We start from the raw sequence: 23,516 nt of genomic DNA on the forward strand, positions 1-23,516 counted from the left end.
TGTATCATTTTCTTAAACTATCGCTGAGTATGTTTTATTTCTCTTTTAAAAAGATAAGAGCTCTATTTTGAGACCTTCATGGCTTGCACACACAGATGTTCTTGTAAAAGGAGGCTGTCTGGTTTCCTGTTTTATCTCTGTGATTCAGACAGGAGACGAGGATGCCATCTCTAAATTTTGGCCACAGTTACAAGCACTGACAGTAGAATTTGAGAAACCAAAATAATTCCTTCAGCTGGAGACTTTGAATGGATCGATTATCTTGTTGGAAGCGCACCCCTCCCTCAGCTTAGGGGTGATTAATGAAGATATCTATTTTTACCACAATGGTTGGCTTTCTGTGGACTATAGAACCTTCATGAGACGTCTCCTCTAGCTGCCAATAAGGTATAAAAGTGTCTCCTTCAGTCCTTCAGCCTGGCACAGTACAGAGGCAAGCAGACAAGCTCTACAAGAAGGAGAACTGCCAGCATTTGATCCATTTGAAGACGTGGAAGAAGAGTGGACTCTGTTTATCTCTCACTACTGACACCAACACAAGGTGAGAGATGACGATACTCCTGGAGATTCTTTTGCAGGCTGTACTCTTGGATATAAAGGCAGAGACTGAAGCTGATGGAATTCACCAGCATGAGAACACAACACAAGTTCTCCCTTCAAAATCCAAATATCATTTCAAATTCTGTTTTGATAATGGTTGATTTTTAATGAACGTGGCTAATGAAGAGACCTTGGTATTTCCTGCCCAGGCTAGGGATCTGATCTCACAGCCAAGAGTTTATTAGAGAAAACTGATACACCTCAGCTGAAGTAAAAAACCCATTAGCAGATTTCTGGTCTATTTTGTTTAATAATAAGACTGTATTTCATGAGCTTTTATTCATTTCAGTGCTGTAACTGAAATGTGATCTGGCGTGTTTACACAGAAAGCACAACCAGTAACTGTACTGTAGAAGGAGAAAACAGAAGTGCAGTAATTTGTGTTGAGTTATACAGGAGCTGGCACCTGATACAGTATAGAAATGCAAAATGAGCTAGCCTGCACTGTACAACAGCAGACCAGCACTAAGGAGAATAGCAATGGTTGTAGATCAGTGCTGAGGTACAGAAACTGCTCTTTTGGGAGTGTGTCACTCTGTTCTTCTTCAGCACGTCCACCATGAAAGCTTTCAGCATCCTGGCCAGTGTGTCTTTCTGCCTTCACATGGTCAACAGTATAGATCCTGCACTGGACTTGGAGTGGGAGGCCTGGCAGGAGGAATTTGGGAACCCCACTAGGGAGGTGAGTGATGGGGATTGAGAGTAGTACAATGTGGGGTACATGTGTGCATCAGTACAAAAATGAACCTATAGGGAAAAGTAAAGGAATGGGTGTCTAGGAGCATAGTGCTGAAATTAAGAGCTTTAAAAGGAACATTCAAGGTAAATAAGTAAATGTAAGCAAACACAGGTACATTTTAAGTAGCATCTTTGCAAAAGGAAATATAGTTCTGGCATGACTATTAGTTTTGAATCCATTAATTGGTTAAGTATGTGTGGAATCCGTGCATGGTTAAGTATATATTAAACTAGTTCAGTATTTAAGGTACAGGATATACAGCATACAAGTTAAAAAGAAATGTATAGTATTAAATGCAAATACTGTTTCCATTAATTAGGATATAGACTTCACTTTTACCTTGTGCAAAATATTAAACCTCAAAAACACTGTTAGAAAACTGAAAAGCTGTTTCACTTGTTTTAAATAGGTGTTCACAGGAGTCTTTCAAACTGATGCTTATTTTTAAAGCCAGCCTTCCCATAACACAAAGTCCCCTGACAATGCTATCTTCTGAGTTTATTACACTTTTCACTCAGAGCCATGTAAGCTAAGCATTTCATTCAGCATCTTAGACACGGAAAACAGTAGAAATACCAACTTTAGAAGTAGGACTGACAGGAATATGTTCCTTAAGGCACATCCGCTGCAGAGAAGAGAAATCTGGGAGCAGAACTACAGAGCTATTGAGGATCACAACAGCAGATACGCTGAAGGGCAGGAGGCCTACGAGATGGCCATGAACCAGTTCGGCGACCTGGTGAGCAGTTCAGCCCTTCCTGCAGATATTGTCCATCCTGCATTCCACAGCATGTGCTGAGCCCCTCTTTGCATCTTGTCCCATCTCTCAGACCGCTGAAGAGTTTGTGGGAAGGAAGGACGCTCCGCTGACTACCAGCACCCGGCATGTCGACTTGATGCTGTCTGCCACGGAACTGCGCCAGGCTGCCAGCAGGCTGAACCTCACCAGCATCGACTACAGGGCCTCGGGTTACGTCACTCCTGTGGAGGACCAGGTTGGTTTTCATAGAAGTCAAAGAACAGCTTTAGGTATAACCTCCCATCACAGACTAATACAAATACCCTACAAATGCTGAAACACGCACTGTGCATGTGTGTGAGTGCGTGTGCACAAACCTATTGACAAGAGCAGCAGTTTATAATGAGAAGTCCACAGCCTCTGTTTATCCCTGTAGTAACTACCAGCACCTGTGACCTTACCAACAAACATCAGCTGATGGCCTGTCACACCCACTAGGCATCAAGTTGTTGTGTAGCAAATCTGTTCTCCTCATCAGATCAAATCTTCATCATAGGTTACCTTGGTCATTTTCCTTTAATATAGTCACATACTGTACTTAGTGAAGACTTTACTGTAGTTTTTTTATATCTACATGCCTTCACTACACTTTGCTATACTGGACTATGGGAATACTATGAAGTACTGTAGTAAACTGGTTAGAAACATGTGTCATGGTTCAATGTTGTAAAACACAGTGAATCCCTGATAAACTATGGGAATGTATTGTAAATGTATGGTAGAAATGCAACAATTATGTGATGAAACTTTTCTAAATGAACTGCATGCTTTACTCATGGTAGCTCCATCTTTGTTCCTTTTCCGCCATATTACTTTAATTTAGCCATGTCCATTATTATTATGAAGATTATTCTTTTTAAGCTTCATGCCACCTACATCTGTAATGCATTTGTCAAAATCTTTGCAAACATATTGTGGAAGGGCGACATATTTCATAAAATGGCCTATTTTCAGAGTGAGACCTGCTCTGGGAAGGACAATGTATCTTAACGACCCATTAAAATAAATCTTCCTGAGTTGAGCCGGGGTTCTTTATTGATAACACTTCCGATCAATCTATTGTGCATCCTACCAACTAGTGCTGCGTGTCTCTGTGTCTCCTGATGTGTGCCCCTCACATCTCCCAGGGTATCTGTGGCTCCTGCTGGGCCTACAGTGCTACTGGGGCTCTGGAGGCCCAGTGGAAGAAGAAGACAGGACAGCTGATTCCTCTGAGCAAGCAGCAGCTGATTGACTGCACTGCAGGAATTAAGGGCTGCACAGGAGGGTGGGCCAGCCTGGCCTACGACTACATTATCCATAACGAAGGGATCCAAGCTGAGGCCACCTACCCTTATGTCATGAGAGTGAGTGATGATGTCAGAAGAATGCAGGGCTGCTCCTGCGTCAACCCTGCTGCTTTTGTACAATTTCATATTTGGACCCACTTTTTGCAGAAGTGTGCTTCAGAGCTCCCAGCTGCCATCACTCCTGCCCTGGCCTGAAGTATCTGGTAGCGCATATGAAGCAATGAAATGGAGCCCTTGGGTGGGATGTTGTTCAAATCTTTTACAAATTGTGCTACAGAAACACAAAAATGAAGGAGTAAATGAAGGAGAAGCACTAGAAAATGTTTTAAATCAGAGCTTCGATACGAAAGGGAGGGGCTACTGCTAAGAAGGTCACTGAGGTGGCTGCCTGTACAGTATATTGGGCCAGTCTCTGAGTTCACCAAATCCAGTATTGCCTTTCTGCTTCCCCCATCCAGGAACAGCCCTGTGCTGCTGATAAAACCAAAGTTGCTGCCACAATAGGAAGCTGGAAATTCCTCCCTATAGGCAGTGAACAGGCCCTGGAAGACGCTTTAGTGACTATTGGGCCTGTTGCCATCAGTATAGACACCACAAGACCAAGCTTCCAGTTTTACCGTAGAGGTGAGCTCTGTTTGTGTTTGTATTTGTCCTCATGTTGGCAGCTGAAAGAGTTTCTCCTCGTCAGAATAATGTGGCTTAAAGACAAGAGTTCATACTGCTGACAATTTCCTAGTGACTCAGACAGCTCTGTTATCAGGTGTAGGTCAGTGTCCCAGGGACGTCTCCCTAAACAGCAGGTTCCTGAGGCCTGAACTCACACTGGACAGCAAAATAAAGTACACATCTTTATCCAAGCAACTCTACTGTACAGTCTAACCACCAAGCAAACACTACCATGAATCCCTTTATATCACATATCTTAATTATCCCCATGTAAGAATGTGAATCTTAGCCTCTATGTGAACGTATTCAGAGACCCTTCAGTGGTTGGTCAGCAGCTTGATGGGCTCAGAGTCAGGCAAGGTTCCTGTGTGTGCACATGGGCGCCCTGGAGTTGCCTGTAAGACACCAGTTTGATTAACAGAGAACAGGTCCTCCCTGAGCCACCTGGGCAGTGCTAATCTCTGCTCCGCTTCTTCGCAGGAATCTATTATGACCCCGAGTGCTCTGTGTGGAAACAAACCCACGCCATGCTTCTGACCGGCTTTGGAACCGAAGGATCTGAGCAATATTGGACCATCAGAAACAGGTAAAAGCGAGCCCTTCTAAAACACCATTCTTGTCATTTCTTCTGTTGTTAGTGTTATCCTGACTAATGAGGAGTTTTGTTTTAGTCAGCAGACTGTACCTAGTGCTGTTCTGATCAGAACTAATTGCAGATCAGCAGCAGTCAGGGAAAAGCCACTTTCTCTCTGAGAACAACAGGTGAAAAAATGGACATATGAACTCAGGCTTGCAAAATCATCTTCAGGGTATTAGACAATTGAACAAAATACTGTGACAAAAAAATGTAGTGCTGAGTTTTCGTTCATAATTAACCAATTTTAGAAGAAACAGCTTGTCAATTGCTTGACAGAAAGACGTTAAATGTCAGCACGGAGTGTAAAGAAAACTTGCCATTTGCAAGGCTCTTTGTTTTTAGTAACCAAACAGACTACTGTACCTATGAAAGTGTTGGTAATGTTAAAGTGTATGCACTGGACCTGGGCAGCACATGGTCCCAGCGCTCTCTCCAGCTCCCCCTCTGCTCTCTTCCAGCTGGGGGCCGTGGTGGGGGGAGGACGGCTATGTCCGACTGGCCAAGAACAGGAACCGGCACTGTGGGATCAGTCAGTACGGAGTCCTTCCCTTCGTGTGACACCTTCACCGCAAGAGGCACCGCAGAGAGCAATATCGCGGTTTAATTTCGCAATATAAATTGTCAAGTACAGGAAGAGATATTTTACTTGTGTTGTTCTTGCCTTGCTTGAACATCAACAAGAATGTTTAAAGTCAGGATATTTATTTTTTATCTTACAGGTACAGGTTGCAAAGAAATCTTATTTGGCCTATTCAAAGCACTGCACTTTCACTGTGCAAACTGTGAACCAGAAAGATTATTTACCCAATAAAATGGGATCATGGGAAATATTCTCACACTAGGGGGCGCCATATTTTGTCGATGTTTATAATCATAAGGTATTTGTGTGTATGTGGCGGTGTTTTATACACAGACTATCAAATGGGGAAATACTCAACCAATTCAAATAAACCGAAAATCTACTTTGGCCACTAAATGGAAAGCTGCAAGAACTAGTCTGGAAACATACTAAAAAAATGACAAACTTTACAACACAGCTACAGATTTATCTGGTCCAGTTAACCTGTTGCCCTGCTGCAGTCATCACTGACAACAACCAACAACAGTTTATCAGTGTGGACTGCTGGCAGCCATGAGTCGCGTTAATGTTTAAAGGCAAAGGGGTATCTTGTGCAGAGGTCTTACACACAAAAATATTCACACGGAGCATGGAGGAACACAGCATTTTATTAGCATTATGAATGACACTCTGCAAACGGTGCGTGTGGATGCAATACCAGACACGAATGTGTTTGTGCGTGGTGTTTTCTGCTTAGTGTTCAGGTGCTTACACCTTTATGCTACATAAAAACTGCTGACTCTTTTTCATATGGTAACTAATATATGCATACTGTACATCGAGTTTGGGATTGAAGCTAAGGTGTCTTTGTGTCTGCCAAAAAATGAATTTTCAATGAGAGAGATGCACATAAACATTAGCAGTGTTATACAGACTAAGAAGGAAATAAAGGTACACAAACTATATAGAACTATATAGAACAAATCCCTAAACCTACACAAGGCTATAGAAGACGCAGTTTAGGAAGAGGATTGTTATTCTCATAACATGGCAGAATCTCCGTGAAAGGAGTCAGTAGAAGCTACAAAATGCATACTCATTTTCCACGGACAGAACACGACTCTGTTCCTTAGTTTCAGGTGTATATGATAGATATGCATAAATCTAAAAATGTTAACATTTAGTTGCTGAAGGGTCTGACCAGTACTGTACCATCACGAGTGGGTAAGTAAGGCGTCTGGCTGAGCTCTTAGAGTCTGAATTCAGGCGTTGCCTGCCGGAATGTGGGCTGTGTACTCGGCCGGCTATGAGCCGCCATGTGCTGCGCAGGTGTTTGGATACGTCACTTTCAGAACATTCATTTCCTTCATCGCAGAGAAATCGCCACGGACTTTTGTATGCCGGCTGTTTTTGGAAGGTACGGTATTTTTTTGTTTGTTTGAAATATCAACTGAGAATAATCTGATTAACAAGAGTGTCTAAATCATACTGTATCACCTTTTGCACGTTAGATTAAAACTTTTTTTATGAAGAGCACAAAGGAACTGGTCTTATTCTTAATGTTCTGATCATTAAGGAAGATACTGTTTTCCGGCGTCCCATCGAAATTAGTTTCCAATTACTCGCAATGAAGTAAAAATATTAAAGTGTCAGTCTCGCCTTACTCTTTTTAAATAGACGCTTCTGGTTAGGGAGACAAAAATCGCTTTAAAAAAGCACGACAAAAAATACACTAAAACATACGATAGATCTCCTACTCTGAACGCAGACATTGATTGGAAAGTCTTCCAGAAATAAGGTATAGATATCGTCCTAGATCCTAGATATCGGAGTGCTCAAAGGGTGATTGGAACGAAATATTTTGCGCCCTTCACCCCCAGAAACTGTTTAAAAAATCTCATCGATCAGTTTCAAGATTGGGATTTATCGATGTTAACTTTGCTCCAAAAAGCAGAAGTGAGGAAGGCGTGTGTGGCTCTCCAGCAGGGGCGCAGACTGCGGAATCGCCTCAACAGCCACACACTTGGTCTTGTGAGCTTGCTGGAGTGTCCTCGGCAGTGACCGTGTGCAGGAAATTACTCTATTGTTTTCTTATCGCATGAGAGTCCCCCTTTTCTTTCTTTGCCCAGTCCAATATAAATCTAATAGGAGGAAATAATATTTGCCTCCTTGTTAGCTACAAAATATCAGTAACACGTCTTAATGGGGTACGAATTTGCCTCTCCAAAGGTCCGCATGAAACAAAAACAAAACAAAGCGTGCATTTACTTTTGTTTTATATTCCAGAGATTCCTTTCCTTTGCTATCGGCAGGTGTGCTTGGGTGCAGTATTGTCCAATGCATCTGTTGGACAGGCCGCATTTGGAGGCATGAATTACCGCAGAACGGCCACTAGAGGGACACAACGCACACAATTGCTTATAGTTCCACTGGGTACTAATTACTTAATTGTATTATTGGTGAATGGGTTGAGTGCATATTCTCACAAGGGTATAATTAGTGATGTGCTCTCTAAGGAATAAAGAGAGGCTGCTCTCAAGAGACATTGGGTGCAAAACTTGCACTTGCACCCAAGTTTCATCCTTATGGGTTTTTGTGTGTGAAAATACCCAAAGACATCTTACATACTGGTGGAATCTATCACAACCTTCTTTACTAAACCGTGCAACATACTAAACCGGTATGTTGGTGAATTCACGTGAAATCAAATATTAAGGATTCCACTTCAAATGAAAGCTCAGTATCTTGATTTTCTTTCTAGACGGACATGGATTCTGTGTTGTAAGGACAGGAGGTCACCTTTTAGCATTACAGAACAGCGATGGCGTGCCAAGCCCAGCTCCATTCCAGCGAGGAAGAGGAGTCCTGCCCTTCCTCAGGCCTGCTGCCTGCTAGCGTGGGCCGCCTGCAGGCTCCCAGCCTGAGGGGCAGTGAGCGTTTCCACGTCTTCATCAGCTACAGCAGCGCGGACTCGCAGTGGGTTCACGAGTTCATTGCCGCGCTGGAGTCCAGCCCGTGTGGCCTGGAGCTCTGCTACCATGACCGAGACTTTGTGCCTGGACAGGCGGTGCTGGAGAACATGTCCATCTGCATCCAGGACAGCCAGAAGGTGCTGCTGGTCCTCAGCCCAGACTTCCTGAACAGCCGCTGGTGTCTCCTGGAGACCAACATGTCTCTGCTCAAGGACTGCTTGGAGCACAAGCCAGTGGTGCCCGTCCTGCTGCAGCCGGGGCTCACTGTGCCTCTGCACCTCTGCCACCTCACGTACCTGGAAGCCAGAGACCCCCACTTCCTCCGCAAGGTGATCAAGGTCCTCTCTACGCCCAATCACCTGCTGAGAAGCTCCATGGGCTTGTCATTCCATCACCCCGCGCTCTACAGCGGAAAACTCCTCCTGGCTCTGGCTGCCGCAGACGAGGAGGGGATACCACAGTGGAAATCGGGGGAGTTCAGCGATATGGCTCTTCCTGACCAGCTCCGCGTGGTCATCAGAGACCCAGAGAATTACCTCACTGCCATCAGAATGATCAACTGCTCCTCCCAGACCAGCTCCTGCTTCAGGCTTCTGTGGGTGCGAGTGGCTGTCTGCTTCCTGCTGTGTCTGTTGTTTCTTGCGGTGATTGCTGCATGTATCTTTGCAAGTGTTTTCGGATTAATGAATGTTAAGCTACATTCCCTGACAGTTTCATGCATTGGAGGGGTAGTAATAGGCATTGCTGCTGTTGTGCTCATCCCCGCTCTGTTTGTAATGGTAGTCTTCTGGGGGAAGAATAAAGGGAAGAAGAAACTGGCTGAAATGCAGACCCGCGTCTGTCAGGCCAACATCGTGATCGCAAAGGAGAATCTGTTGATCGGCTGCGAGTCCAGAACCAAGCTCTATTTCGTGTACGTGTCCTTAGAGGCCTGTCGAGACACTTTTGAGGTGACTTTTCGGGAAAAGGCTACCGCTGCAGACATGTTCCTGAGGGCAATGAGATACTTCTCCTCAGGCTACGCCTGCTGCTTAGCCAGGAAGTATTTCCCTTTTCCCACAAGTAGCAGTGTGGGGCACCTGGAAGGGGGGGTGTGTTTCTGCCGGTATGTGGGTGAGAGACTGCGCCAAGGAGCGTGGTCTTAGAGCAGCTGGGGTTTGTCATGAGCACCCAACTACTGTGTGTCGCCATGAAAAACACCTATTTCGTGTTTTAAAGATTTAATTTTATTGGGTTAGAAAAACTACGTAAGGAAATAGGGTGACTGTACATGGCTAGAAGGCAGATTTATTTAGCCAATCCCAAAGACAGGCTTTACTGATTTTTTTTTTCTTGGAGAAGTAGAACGGAGAAAAGAGACAAGGAGGAATAGTGGCCAGTAATAAACATTCTGGTACTTTGAATTTGGGGTTGAAACACTTGTTCCACTTTCTACATACTTCTGTATCGCAACAAGACGAGAGCCCTCCGCTAGTGTGCGAGTCCCATCCCTGTACTGGAGCCTTTCGCTGCAGGGGGTGATGGCTGAGCCTGTCATGGTGGGGTCCGCAAGGATCCGCCCTCCCGCCATTGTGCACACCGCTGTGAAGCCGCTCTCGTTTTCATCCCTGCTCTTGGCCAGCCACTTTCACACACACTTCAAGATTCGTTTCCTGTAATCCGAGAAATCTCCACAGACTTTAGCATGCTGACGTTTTTTGGAAGGTACGGCATTTCATGCTTTTGTTTTTTCTTTAAACTGATAAATGAAACAGATGTGATTAACAAGCGCGTATAAAACACGCAAAAACTGTTGTTTCATAAAGAGCAAATCAGTTTTGTGCGTTTCCGACGGACAATCTGAAATGCACGAGCAGGCAGGCAGATCATACCTCCGATTTCCACTGCACAGGCGCGCTTTGAAAGGGGATACAGATTTCCACGGCATACTGAATTTGATACGACACCACGTCAATGGCAAGAGAGAGGCAGCAGGAGAGAAGTCCAGGGTCCCAGGCAGGAGAGGACCGGTTGGAGAGAGGCCATTGAGAGTCAGCCCTAGAGCAGTGACGGAGGACGGGCCGAAAGAAGGTCCTGTCACAGCACTGAGCCATGGCAAACTGAGAATGGACAGTGTAAGGCCCTGTGGGGCCGTGTCTCGGGAGGACTTGACTCTGTCTGAGTACAGCGGTTGTTGCCAGGAGGCCTAAAGTCTTACACAACTGCCATATCCACATTTCAGGAAAAAACATTGTTAATGTGACGGGGACCCTCAAACGATCTACAGGCCGAAGCAAAAAAAAATAAATGAATGTGAGGAGTACTAAAATATACTTACCTGTTACAGGTCGATTCATGTCCAGCAAGATTTCACTCACCAGCAGCCTCTAGCAGGGAAGCGGGGGGGAAAAAAGAAATAAATTAACTTTTTAAATCTCAAAAAAGGTATTTGTCTGAGTTTTAAAAAAAAAACTTATCCAAAATATACTGTAGTCTGGTACGCAGTAACAGATTGGCCACAGCGCCCTCTTGTGGTGTAGTCGGGAGCTGGCCTCCCTGTTATTTGAATACAATTGTGTCTATACTGTACATATCCGGTATCCACAGCGCACAATTATTTACGTAATTATTGCTTAGAAAATGATTGCCAAGTTGTAATGCTATATGTATTTCTGTTGGGGAAGATGATGATAATTGGTAGTCATCATTGGTTGCACATGGGAGGAAAAGAGGAGTTTCCATTTAAAACTAAAAGTGGGTCGGGTCCTCAAAAAACAACAGATGTTGCATTGTTACTTCTGCAAGTTAAAAAGTGTGAACTTTGCATGTTCATTAGCATGTAAGGACTTCCGTTAGCATTGCCACGTCAGAATTTTTAGAAGTGTTGCCTGTTAACAGAATATTAGAACATAAGAACAAAGAAGAGGCCAGTTAACTGATAGCAGAGTCTCATCCAATTGTTTTTTAAACTAAACCGGAGTATTGGCTTCAACAACATGGCTGTGTAGCTAGATCGATACTCCCACAGCCCCTTGTGTGAAGAAATACTTCCGATTTTGAAAGCACTTCACATAGTTTCCCCTTGTGTCCCCTGGTTCGCATCTTGCATGTCGTTCTGAAGAAGTCTGCTGGGCGGCTCTGTCGATGCCTTTGAGGATATGGAATACTTGTATCATTTGTGCTCACATGGACAACAGCAACCGGGCTGTCACATGCCTGTTGGTTCGATGTACAATATTATTCACATTGGCTCCATAAAGATATAGCAAACCTTCTGTCTCACAGTGTCTGTTGTCTGGTGCAAATCACATAGCACACACAGAAAGTTTTATTTTAAATGCTTCCCCTTAATGTATTATGGATAGAAGAAATACATTTCGCAATTAATTTTTATTACACAAAGGATGTGATTCAAAACAATTCCTGTATGTTTAATTGTAAATATTGTGGAGTGTAATTAATTTTACTCTCTGGCCTCATTGTTTCCCATTTCTAAGTAAAGTGTTACAGTATGTTAGTTTGGTAAAGTTATTTTCCTCCTAAAAGATAACTTTACATGATCATTGATAATGATGGCATGGAGATCCATTTATGACGGGAACACTCCTAATCAAGTACCTTTCCCAGGGTACATCAGTAACCTCTTTCCCAGGATTTGGACCAGCAGCTCTCCAGTCCAGAGTCTAGTGTGGTACCACTACTGTACTCGACCGCTGCACTACTAAGAAATAAGATAACATGGGTACCTGCACTTCCTCATGACTGTGTGGGTCTTTGCAATCCTCACAGTACCCTCTTCTGAAACCCCTTCCCCACCACACCCAAAAAAGAGTACCAGGCCTTATTTCAGTATTACAGCTTGATTTACTTTCAGTCAAAACCAAGGCTGTTCTCACAGAGACAGCCTCAGCAATGATACAAACTGCAAATAAATAAGATTTTTTTAAACAAACTGTAATTAAAGAAAACATTCCAACCGATGCAATAAAATATGAAACTTTACAAAATGAAATAGTGCAAAAACACAAATAATTTGTTTTTCATCCAAATAATTAAAATCCCTTTAAAACTCTAGTTTATAGTTTGGAGGACTACAAATTGACAAAGGGCAAACTCTCAGACTGAGGAAGAACGCCCCATTCTAAAAGAGGATGAGAAAGACAACAGCAAATTTCAAAGTGTGACTGGTGTCCAGTTAATAAAAAAATCCCGATCCTTAGGACTGTGGTATGTGCTGTATTGCAGTCCTGTATTGTGTTTCATTAAAGAATGAAACACAAACACCTTCCACGTTAAAAACAAGCACCATCTAAAAACAGAGGAGCAATCCAATCAGCATATTACCAAACTATGTGATGCATATAACTTTGTTATACTGAGGCACAGGGACCTCTCTGTCATGGCTTGCATAGTGCAGCAGGCCGAGCTATACCAGACACTGGTGTGTTTGCTCCAGATTGTGCTTTGTCTTAAGCTGCAGACGTATTGTGCTTGTTGAAATATGGCAGGGCTGTGTTCCAGAAAGGATTGGATACATATTAAAAAAAATACACATTGAACTTAAAATAAAAGCAATAAAATAAATATATGAGTACTGTATTAAATTTAAATATAAAGAAACCTGAAGACTGGTTAAGTGTGTTTTTGCACAGAGTCACACTAACTGGTAACAGGTAAAACGCCCAGCGTCAGTTACACTGTCTCTCCAGGAGTGTTACTCGTGCAAGAGTGACATCCAGCACTGGGACTCTTTGATCTACGCCAGGTAGACCCTTTCCTTTGGAAACAGATGTGCAACTGAAGTGTGAATTAACCCCATTGCAACCCAGAACAACTGGAAAGAAAAGCTGCAAAGCTCACGCAGCCCATTGTCGTTCTGTAGAATAAAGCCCCCTGTTCCCCTTGTGCTGCCCTGTACCTAAGGCATGCTCTAGATTGATTATTCATGTTCCAGATTCTCATGCTATAATAACAAATCACACATTCCTCTAGACAATTATAAGAAATGTTGAGCTAAAAGCTTCTAAATAACATGTTTTTACCCAATGAACTGTCCCTCAATATGCTTGTCAAGTTGATATAGCGGACCACAGTTTGAAAACATGACCTTGATTACAAAATGCTATAACTGCTGTTTGGTAACATTAAGATTTACACCCAAGAAAATTCATAGCATGTAATTAACATCAGTCTAAAAGTAGCTGTTAACATAGTATTTGGTTACTACAGTGCCCGACATGCATAGTTTTGAGCTTTCCATTGAAAAAACTTCAGGAGTGTTAAAAATAAAATAATAAAGAGATTGCACATGCTAAAGATACTTCATTAAAGGAAGATTGATAAGCTACATTACAGAAACTGGTGCTATTTTCGAGTACACTGGTTTTGGGTTTCAACTGAAAAACAGGGCAGACAGCCCACTTATCAGTGTTTTTAAAATATGGTCCATAGGGTCTACTGCTTTGCAAGAACTGTAAATTGTATAACTGAACTGAATGTTCCTTAAACTTAATTAAATTCCAAAGTCTAAAAGCAATGTGTTAAAAACACCTTACAAAATCAAACTGCTGGATTGGCGCCCTTTAGGACTGCGAATGAAGCACAGTACCAGAAGAGGTGGATTTGTCTGGCTTGCAAAATTATGGAACGCCAAGTTTCAATAACTGGGCATAAAAAAAGAGCACACACACAAACTGTCCAACTGCACCATCTACTGTCTTAAAACTGCAATAACACAAAACAGTCCCACCAACATTAAATGTAAGTGATATGTGCTCTGCCCATAGACAGTATTATCCAGTTTCTTTAGTTAATTTCTTTTATATAGTGTATGCATTCCTATTTTGCTCGAAAAGCAGACAAGATAGCAATTTAATCATATAAAAAATGTGTTTGTGTACATGACACTAAAAGCTATTAAAACAATGTAAAGCTTTTAAGTTTAAAAAGTATTTCCAGAGCAATTTATAAAGTTGGTCCTAATTTAGTTCTTTATGCATAAGAGACTTGTAAATCCTACAGGGATTAGCAGAGATTCACAAAGCGAGAAACATTAAAACTAGTGTAACCTGTATGAACAGCACAGCAATTGATGTTGTACCCTTTGCTTGTGCTTCGGTGCGATGGCAACTTTCCTAAGAAATTTACAGACAGATGTCCTGCAAAATGTTGAAAACTTATTGCGTTAACGTCTTAGGTGTCCATTGACAGTGCTGCCGTACTTATATGTAAACCTGAGAAATAAATGGGACCAACTTTGTTTCACATATATCTTGTTGTCAATTTTCTGATTAAGAATAATCTCTTGACAATTATCTAAAGTACCACTTCACCATCTTCTCAGAAATTACAAGTGTAAACAACATGTGATTGTTGCTTTGCTACATCTGTCTCTGTGGTACAGTACCTTCAAACAAGAGAATAATAACTTACAGTGAAAAACTACCTCAACCCCATCAAATTGTGCAGCCCTTTAAAATTAGAAGAAAAAAAAGAATAAATGTATTGCTTTTTTTATGGATTACACCCTTAAAATGTTTTGTTTTCGTTCGATTCACCTCAGAAAAATGCACCGCCTTTCAACTGACTTGGGAAAAGCCTTTTATCACCCCTGAATGTGTCTGTTAGGCGTTGTTCAGTCCTTCAGAGCAAGTGTCTTCTGGGTTTTTTTTTAAATAAAGTCTCTCCAGAAGATTTTCTTCCTCTTTCATGTGGACTTGTTCCTTCCACAGCTAAAGCTGCAAAGAGATCTCTGGGCTTCTCTCCCACGCCAGTCTTCATCAACATGAACTCATCTCTGACACAGGTCTGCTGAGGCCACCTGCTTTCAGCAGCTTTGCTTTGAAAATAAACATAAAAATGATGCAAAGAGAAGGAGGGTGGTAGCCTGTGGAGTTAAGGATTCACTTTCCTGCTTTAAAACAAATACAGGCTTTCCTCCTGAAGAGTCCTGTAGCCCCTTCTCAAGAAGGGAGAAGAGCCTAGTTTCTTTTCCCCTCGGTTGGTGGCTTTATCATCAAATCCCACACAACAGCACTTGTGCTGGCCTCTACACCACATCTGAGGGGTTATGTCTTCTTGTACCTGTGAGTGACAGAAGCAGGAAGGGTGAGTATGTTTGTTGTTTTCTGCTTTCCTCTGAAATAACTTTTGCTAGTCCCTCACACACATAAGAGTACATTTTGCTCAAGTTAAGGATGAATGTCTTTCAAGCCAATGTCACTTTCTCACCCAATCACACAACTGTCTATGGACCAGTCTGTGGTGATCTTCACTCTACCATCATTAACCTCATTTCACATTATCCAGATACAAACAACACAAGTGCATCTAAATACGCATTGTCAGGTGGGTGAATACAACATATCAGACAGCCTGTCCACATTCAGCCTTAAGTATTATTCATTAGCTGAGAAGCGGAAAAAAATAGATGCAGAACCTTGTTCTAGTTTTAAAACAGTTTTTTTTTCCAGTTTTAAAACAGCCTTTAAAGCAAATTCCCTGAGAAATACCAGTTTCAAGAAAAAAATATAAATGTATAAGTATAAAAAGTATAAATATATATCTAAATATACGGATAAAGAGCTAAAGAAGAACGAGGGAACAAGTAAAGGTTTATTTAATGCTGAAAAGCTTGGAATAAACCTTAACTTGCTCCTTTGCAGCCTGCGCAGGCTGACGCAGCTCCCTGCTGGAACTTCTTAAAGAAGAGCGATACTGTCAGGTGGTCACGCTTTTCACAAGAACACAAAACCACTGCGGACCTTCTGGAAAGTGAAAGTCAGGCAGTCAGTCAGACAGGCTGCTGTTACACCTTAAAAGAACACCAGGGGGGAGGAGAGAAATCTGGTCCCATGAGGGAGGGGTCACGATTCTTGACAAAGGTAAGGTGAGATCTCGGAAAACATCAAGGCACGTGATCCGGCCATTGTGCTTTCCGGGAAGGCAGCCTGTGCACACCTTCAGCCACACCCTGTTACACAAGTATTTCACTTCTGACTGGGGATGGTGATAAACCTGTACCAGCTCAGGGCCAGCTGACTGCAGCTGAGGCACGACACATTTCGCAATTACAATTTTGAAAAAAAAACCTTCCTTCTACTCTGCCCTAGCTTTCAACCAACTGAGTTGCATGTGTGTACAGCAGAGGAGAAGAATGTACTTCTCCTCTGCTGTGAACAAACATTGAAGTACATCAGCAGCAACAGATTTGATTTGTCTAACAAAATGGATTGGTCCTAACAGATTTGCGTGCCACTGTACCTCACCAACACAGCCTTTTCCTGAGGGCAGGGGTCACACTGGAGAGACACTTACTCGTTTTGCATAGAGAACTCAGGCAGGGCACCCATGGAGGTCAGCTGCTCCTCCAGAGCTACAATGCGCAGGCCGATGTACCCTGAGGACAGCAGCAGCACAACCACCCTAGAACACGCAAATACACACATACTGTGACTAAAACAGCAGACCCCAGAGGCATTCTGTGGACTCTACTGCAAGAGCTGTCATTTCCGAGAAGAGCCATCCGAACCAGCCCTGTGAGCTGCTGGCTTCACCTTGACAGAAGGACAGAGGGAATAAGAATTGTCTCTACAGGAGACTACGTTCTGCAATGAGATGCAAATTAATGAAAAGCTACACACTGAATGACCACTGTCTTTAAACAACCTTGTGTTTAAAACGAACACATGGTCAGTGTGTGTAAACATTATCAAATTATTTAAAATCACTTTACTTCACTAGTTCCATAATGTCTAAATCATTAAGTGTACCTGTTACAGATGCATCTCATCAAAAGACTGCTCTAATAAATTTGCACAGCAGTTTAAAGTACAATTACGTGGAGAATATGAAGCTGCTGACTCAAGAGTCGGCAGCCAAAATACAGCTGCTGACTATTTAGTTCTGCTTAATTTGCCTTACGTGCGACAGATTGCTGTCTAACACGCATTCCTCTTTCAGGAAGAATGCCCTTCTGTAACTCAGTAATGACAAGGCAAATGAACTGAGGCAAATATGCACAGAATGGCTGATTCGTCTGTAGACTAAAATTCCATTGTTCGCAATAAGGAAACAGAGCAATAGGAGCAATAGAAGTGAAGCACCAAGAAGACAAAAACTCAAGGATCTCAGCTATGATTTCTTGGATATTATCACTGATGCAGACAGCCAGACACATAACCATCTGCTAATGTCAGTATTTAAAAGATCACAATCGCACCAAGAACATACTTTTGGGTGTACTAAATCCTAAAACCTGGTATCCAATGCTCAGCAAAGAAAACAATCCATTTTATATTTAGTTTCTAGCTTCAATTTGCATTCATCTTTCCCTTAAGTTTTGGAATCACTATCATTGTTTATTTTTAAACACCTCAAATTGATACCAACAATTGTTTGCTCACGTTAGCTCAAAGGCTTCTGACCAGAGGGGGCGAGGTGAAGTTAACAAAGACCTGTCCTCAGGAAAAGACCTGGGACACGATAAATGGAACCTTTTTTCCACACCTTGGACACTAGATGCTGATGCAACATGGTGAAGATGTAAAATTGCATTGAGTTATACTGTTTTTTTATTGCTTTGCATATGAAAAGCAAAAGAACTAAAAGTCAATGAGGACAGAAGTGGAAACCACATGGCAGCACATTTAAAACGGAAGACCCAAGGGGTGGTGGGGTCTGGAACAAGACCCCGCCTAGTTGGTAATTCACTTCCCTGGCTTCTTCCAAGACACAGGCTGGATGACACTGCGGGGTGTTTGATGTTTTCAAGCGTCGCTGTGCAGTGAGAAAGTGTGCAAGAGTGTGACTTACAGCATTAGGTAAATCAACAGCAGGACATTAACAGCAGTAGTCTCTCGCACAGCAAGGAAGGATTTCGCCTTCTGAGTTACCGACCAAACCCAAGAGGCACCTGGCAGGGGCAGAAACAAACAAGTTAAAATTCCTGAACCGAAATGAGCCTCACCTCTCCTTGTCTATACAATGGCTTAAGGAAAATGCAGTAATCTCATCCTGAAGGGGTGGCTACCAGTCCTGTACTAATCTATTCAAGCTAGAGAACTGAGACGAAGCAGGTGTTTTCTGTGAGTAATCCTGCTTCAGGTGCAAACCTGTATTTCTTCACTGATCTGTCACTGTCTCCTGGACTTTTTTTGTTGCCAAACCTAACCTTTTAATCAGCGCAGCCAGGAAACTGCTAGGTTTAGGAGGAAATCTTCTTGCTGGGAAGCCAATTTAGACAACGATTTTTAGAACAGAAATCCTTGATATGTCCGTGATAGGCAGTGGAACTAAATATTTAAGTTAAAACCTGAAATTAAAAAAATAATCTTGATTATGTTACAAAACTGTGAGGGGAATATCTGATAATGAAAGAACCTGGCAAAAGAATTGCACTTTAGTTGTATTTCAGGTGATTTCATTATGCAAGAAAACTTGAGTTTGAAATTTCAATAAACTCCTTTGGTCCTCTTAAGCTATACAGTAACATGGAAAAGGGTTATTACAAAGTACCTGTGTGGGGCTCTGCAACACTGTCGGTCTGATCTTCATGGTTGTAATTTGTAGGGGTGGACGCATTCAAAGCAGGCGCATACTCTGTGAAGGAGATACGAGGATGATTTACTAACGGATCCCTCAGACGCTCTCCTATTTTTCTCCTGGACTTGGACCTGCAGATTGCTTGCCCTTGGGTTCGCATGCTGAATATATTAAAACAGTCTTAATGCCTAACTGGAGTGCACGGAAGATTCAGATAAGCTGTGGTTCAAGGATAGACCACAAAGTCGGAATGCACCGAAACAGGAAGAGGTGGGATCCAGAGACTGGCCAACCAGTTTTATAAGCCAGAAATGCTAAATCATATTGGCATACATCATAAATACAAAAACCTGCTATACATTTTGCTACAGAATAACAGAACACTGGAAGGAAGAATCACAAGAATGTGTCACTACTCCCCATTACAGGGAAGGCAACAGCTCTGACAAAGCCCTTAACTGTCCCTGGAGTACAGCAGTGAACTATATTTAAACGTGATGTCTGTTTCTCAAGGTATATAAATGGGTTCCAATGACAAAAACTCTAACCTTTGGTGCCTTTGTTGACTTTGGGAATGGGCGAGACATCTTTTGAGAAGGTAGAATTTCTCGCAATGGACTGATCATTGCTGTCCTCGAGGCTGGACTGGCTAGAATTCTAGGGGAAAATAACAAGAGCTATTGAGATTTCTAGTGCACAGAACACAATTCTTCCACTTTTCCAAGTTTTGCCAGCTGCTCCAGCTGTATTCACCGTGTTTTGCAGAAAGAAGAACAGTCCACTTGTACAAAAGAAATGGCACTAGAGCATCGATCCCTGTCAGAAAAGTAAAATTAATCTCACTGCTACAGAGAGCAGAGAGAAGACAGGTCAAAATCTTTCATGGGTTTTGGGTTTTAGATTAAGTGTTAAATTGTCCTCAAAGACGTTGATAAATAAGGCATTTGTTATTTTGGAAGGCTGCAATACACATATTCCATGTGCATTGGCATTTTGTTTTTTAGATGTTAGTATAGAGATGAATTCCTTTAGCAGAAAAGCAGCACAACAGAAAAAGCATTTAGTAAAAAGCAACACATGGTAAGAAGCAGCCTTAGTCCTTACCAAATTCTTGCCTTTCTCTAGGCTGTTTTCTGCAGAGGAGAGCACAGGGCTGCTGTTGGTACTGAGGTCCTACAGGGAGATGAGATGGAGGTTACCCACATTTAGTGTAATCAGCTTAAATAGTAACATTAAGACAGAAATGAAAGCAGGCAGGAGAAAAAGGTGAAAATTGCTCACCTCATACTGAGAGCACAGAGACTTCAGGAGTTTGAAACAGGACTCCCGGTTCCGCAGTGACACAAACACGAACTGTGGATCCACGAAAAAAAAACAGACATCAGTATTAAGACCAAAGAAAGACGCCTTTCACAACTGCAGTGAACACTGCTGTGAGATTACATTCTAACATTAGTAAAGATACATGATCCTTATTATTCAGGGGAAGAAAACGAGATATAACCACCCAAAGGTAAATCTAAACAAAAATCTTGAAAACATTAGAACTTTCATTTATGTTTAATAACATCTGAGGGAAAAAAAATACCAACGTAGCCTCTTTTTTTACAGAAATGGGTGAGGGCCTGAAGCAGTAAAATGAAACCATATTATTATTTTGGAAACAATGCATTCTTTTCAGGCAAAATGAATGCAGGCCCTGCCCAACATATGATGGAAAGTGAGGACAAACACTTACAGAACCTGCAAGTTCCATCTCTGAAAATTTTCAAACAGAAATGAGTAAATATTCCCTGTATATTTAAGGTATTCTCTGTATAATACTCTCTGTATATATGTAATCAGCTCTTCACCAGTCTGAAGGCAAGTATTGTGAGGCACTAAACGTAGCACAAGAAACACCCTGCTGGTCTGAAAGATTCAGATGAAGAAAACATTAAGAGTATAATTCTCCCACAAACTGCATTTTCCTAATATGACCTACTCCTATTTATAATTATTGTAATGCTTTGTTCTATATCCTCACCTTTTCTCCATCGTTTGTTCGGATAGAGAGAGCATTTGGCACCAGGAGAGCTGTGTTCTGTTTTTTTATAATGGCCACCAAGCTCACAGGAATCACCACCTTTAACACACAGAGTGGCCAAGTCAGTCAGTGTCAGACAGAACAGGAGTCTTAATCTTGACTAAAACATTAAGGGTTAAAGCTTTGCTTTCCTAGCACAAATACATTTGCAGTTAATTTTCCAGAAGAGACAAAAATACATTTTCTTTTTTACTCTTGCTTTTCGTCAAGCTACTATCCATTTGCACTGGCTAACTTTATACTGAAGCAAAAACCTAAAAAAAACAAAAACAAAGTGAAAGCCTGATGAAACTTGACTTTTGTAATGATTAACAGAGAAGACTGTCTTTCACAACAGTTTTGAAGGAATGCCATTTAAACTTACTCAACTTTTTGGTCATCATATCAATGAGGAAATGTAATGGAATCAAAGGGGATATGTATTTAAAAACAACAACAGGAAACACTTCTACACAAAGTGGTTTATAGAGTCTAAAACACACTTTCCGGCACATTGTAGCAGCCAATTCTGTGATTTAAGAAAGAAATTTAGTAGAAATGAGAGGACACCATTTAGTCCTTGTAGCCAGTTTGGTTGTCAGTCACTGGGTAATGTGTTCCATATTCTCACAACCCTTTGGGTAAAGACTTGCCTCCTGTTCTCTGTTTTTATACACTTGCACTTATTTCAGGAAACAGCTGAATACTCAGATGCTCGGTTCAATTAGAAACTAAATGGGTCAAGTGCAACCTTTCATGTTTGTAAGAATGAGGTCGACGAGTGTTTACCTTGGTGTCTTTTAGAAGCACAGATGAGTAGAAACAGATGAAGTTTTCAGACACAAACATTTTACCATGGTACGGCACCTCCTTCTGCAGAGCACATGTAAAAGCTGCAGGAAAACACTTGTATTACTCAACTGCACTTGCTAACCAGGATTTAACAACAGACTGGGTTAGAGTCCACACTAAGGCTGTTCGCTGTAACTTGAGATAGCTGTCATATGGTGTTTTGACACAGAAAGGCTGATCTATAAATGACCCTTAAATTGCAAGTCCTTCAAGTCAAACACCATCACGTACTGCAATTATGTCTTTATTGTTTCCACAAGCGCTACATTTTGCAGCTTAACAAGATGGTGTTCCAAAGACCATATGCTATATCATCACGTAACAGGTAGCTCTTTGTGTGCTGGTGCAAACACAGCTGACTGGATTTCAAGTGTTAGCCAAACTTAGACCTGTCTGTGGCTTCTGGAGGTGAAAGGTGACACAGCTATTTTCAAAACTGATTTTGATTCTATTCAATTCTATGTCCAAGAAACACTTATAATTTATAATCTATTGCAATAAATGTTACATAAAGTACAGGTAGGAAGAGGAATTACATGTTCTTTCCACCTTTACATCTGTGCGGTGTGGGCTGTTTAAAGTGCTGTGTTCTGATTGTGTGGAGGTGTATCTGTGGGAGCTGCAGGCTCTGCATTTTGGCGTGTTACTCAGGAAAACAAAGGCCAACTCACTGTGTGTTAAAGCCTCATGCTCTGGAACATCTTGGAAGAGCTTGTGGAACGTTTTATTGTGCTTTACAAAACTCTGCAAGAGACAGAAACGTTGTATTCAAAGTTAAATATATATAGTAGCTAATCTAGGGTAACAGATGCAAAATTAACATTTCTAATGTCTGAATAAATGCAATCTATGTTCCACAGAATGAGTTTCACACTCTGTGTTCACATCACATTCCAAAACCAGTAGCTGACTGTGGCTTCCCACTGCAAAAGTGAACCCTAGCCCTGATGTGGAACATTTGGAATTGTAATCTGGGCCACACTCACTGCAAGATTTTGGTAACATTATCAGTGCTGTGACTGTGTCTCTGTCACCTTTGTTGTAGCCAAGGGAACACTGCCGTACAACTAGATATCTCTGTAGCAGGGCAGCTGCTAACATTTTGCGATGCTTGTGCTAAGTAACATAAGGGCCGTAAAAACAGAGTGCACTCCCGGTGGGTGGGGGTGACTCTGTAAGCAGAGAATACACTGGTAACCTGGTTTTGTTAGTTTTTCCTTCAAGCTAAAAGGTTTAAAAGCCTGCTCTTAGTTAGGGCCTCCGTGTGTTCTACAGGATGCCCAAGGCAAGGCAAAACTTACATTTCTACTGACAGAGCCTGTCCCCTCTGTTTTCTCCAGGGGCTTCTCATATGTGCAGTCAAACGTCTGGGACCTGCAGCAAAGGTGAAGACTTGAAGTTGAAATGCTCTGGAAATAGCTGGCCATGTCCTGGCAGAGTGTCATTCTTGACCCTTCATGCAGTCAGCTCTCAACTGCTCTGCTTTTCATTTACGCGTTGTTTAACACGCCTGAAGAATATATACCTTTTCTTAATTAACGCATTGAGTACCAGTTGCCAGGACGAACAGAATTGCTCGGGTGACACACAGGCAGCTGGGCAGTTTTTGTCTTCCAGCCTCTGTCATCTAATCCCATAAAACGTAATGACTAAAACTGCCGACAAATAATGAATTCTCCAAAACTCTAAATAAGGAAAAACTAATTTGTAATGTTACTTACAAGACTTTGAAATAAAAGGCATTTCAAAAAGGTCCACAGAGTAGAAGGGCTGAAAATAATTAAAGTCTTCCCTTCACATTTTACATGAAAACCGAT

The 23,516-nt window shown here is 42.0% G+C and overlaps 3 protein-coding genes across 6 annotated transcripts in view; 2 read left to right on the forward strand and 1 right to left on the reverse strand.

Annotated features, from left to right (window-relative positions):
- Positions 1–1,159: 1,159 nt before the first annotated feature.
- On the forward strand, positions 1,160–5,555 carry LOC148814042 (cathepsin K-like). The gene is made up of 7 exons (XM_088907713.1): positions 1,160–1,282; positions 1,956–2,078; positions 2,170–2,334; positions 3,266–3,484; positions 3,886–4,051; positions 4,574–4,679; positions 5,189–5,555. The coding sequence occupies exons 1-7, from the start codon at positions 1,160–1,162 to the stop codon at positions 5,286–5,288; spliced, it is 1,002 nt and encodes a 333-aa protein (XP_088763839.1). The 3' UTR covers positions 5,289–5,555.
- Positions 5,556–6,639: 1,084 nt separating this feature from the next.
- Positions 6,640–10,684, forward strand: LOC148814043 (uncharacterized). The gene is made up of 2 exons (XM_088907651.1): positions 6,640–6,706; positions 8,051–10,684. The coding sequence occupies exon 2, from the start codon at positions 8,111–8,113 to the stop codon at positions 9,404–9,406; it is 1,296 nt and encodes a 431-aa protein (XP_088763777.1). The 5' UTR covers positions 6,640–6,706; positions 8,051–8,110; the 3' UTR covers positions 9,407–10,684.
- Positions 10,685–12,084: 1,400 nt separating this feature from the next.
- LOC148814044 (GRAM domain-containing protein 2B-like) overlaps positions 12,085–23,516 on the reverse strand; it is a 44,254-nt gene continuing 32,822 nt past the window's right edge. For all 4 annotated transcript variants that reach the window (XM_088907707.1, XM_088907708.1, XM_088907710.1 and 1 more), the window contains exons 3-13: positions 23,001–23,073; positions 22,371–22,443; positions 21,637–21,740; positions 20,809–20,907; positions 20,064–20,135; positions 19,887–19,955; positions 19,331–19,439; positions 18,756–18,839; positions 18,054–18,153; positions 16,557–16,664; positions 12,085–15,323 (exon numbers count right to left, since the gene is read on the reverse strand). In XM_088907707.1, the coding sequence (XP_088763833.1) occupies positions 15,308–15,323; positions 16,557–16,664; positions 18,054–18,153; positions 18,756–18,839; positions 19,331–19,439; positions 19,887–19,955; positions 20,064–20,135; positions 20,809–20,907; positions 21,637–21,740; positions 22,371–22,443; positions 23,001–23,073 (907 nt within the window). In that variant the 3' untranslated portion in view covers positions 12,085–15,307. The remainder of the gene's footprint in view (positions 15,324–16,556; positions 16,665–18,053; positions 18,154–18,755; positions 18,840–19,330; positions 19,440–19,886; positions 19,956–20,063; positions 20,136–20,808; positions 20,908–21,636; positions 21,741–22,370; positions 22,444–23,000; positions 23,074–23,516) is intronic.

Source organism: Atractosteus spatula, chromosome 28, assembly GCF_055471065.1.
Source record: "Atractosteus spatula isolate fAtrSpa1 chromosome 28, fAtrSpa1.hap1, whole genome shotgun sequence".
In the NCBI taxonomy this organism is placed as follows: Eukaryota; Metazoa; Chordata; class Actinopteri; order Semionotiformes; family Lepisosteidae; genus Atractosteus; species Atractosteus spatula.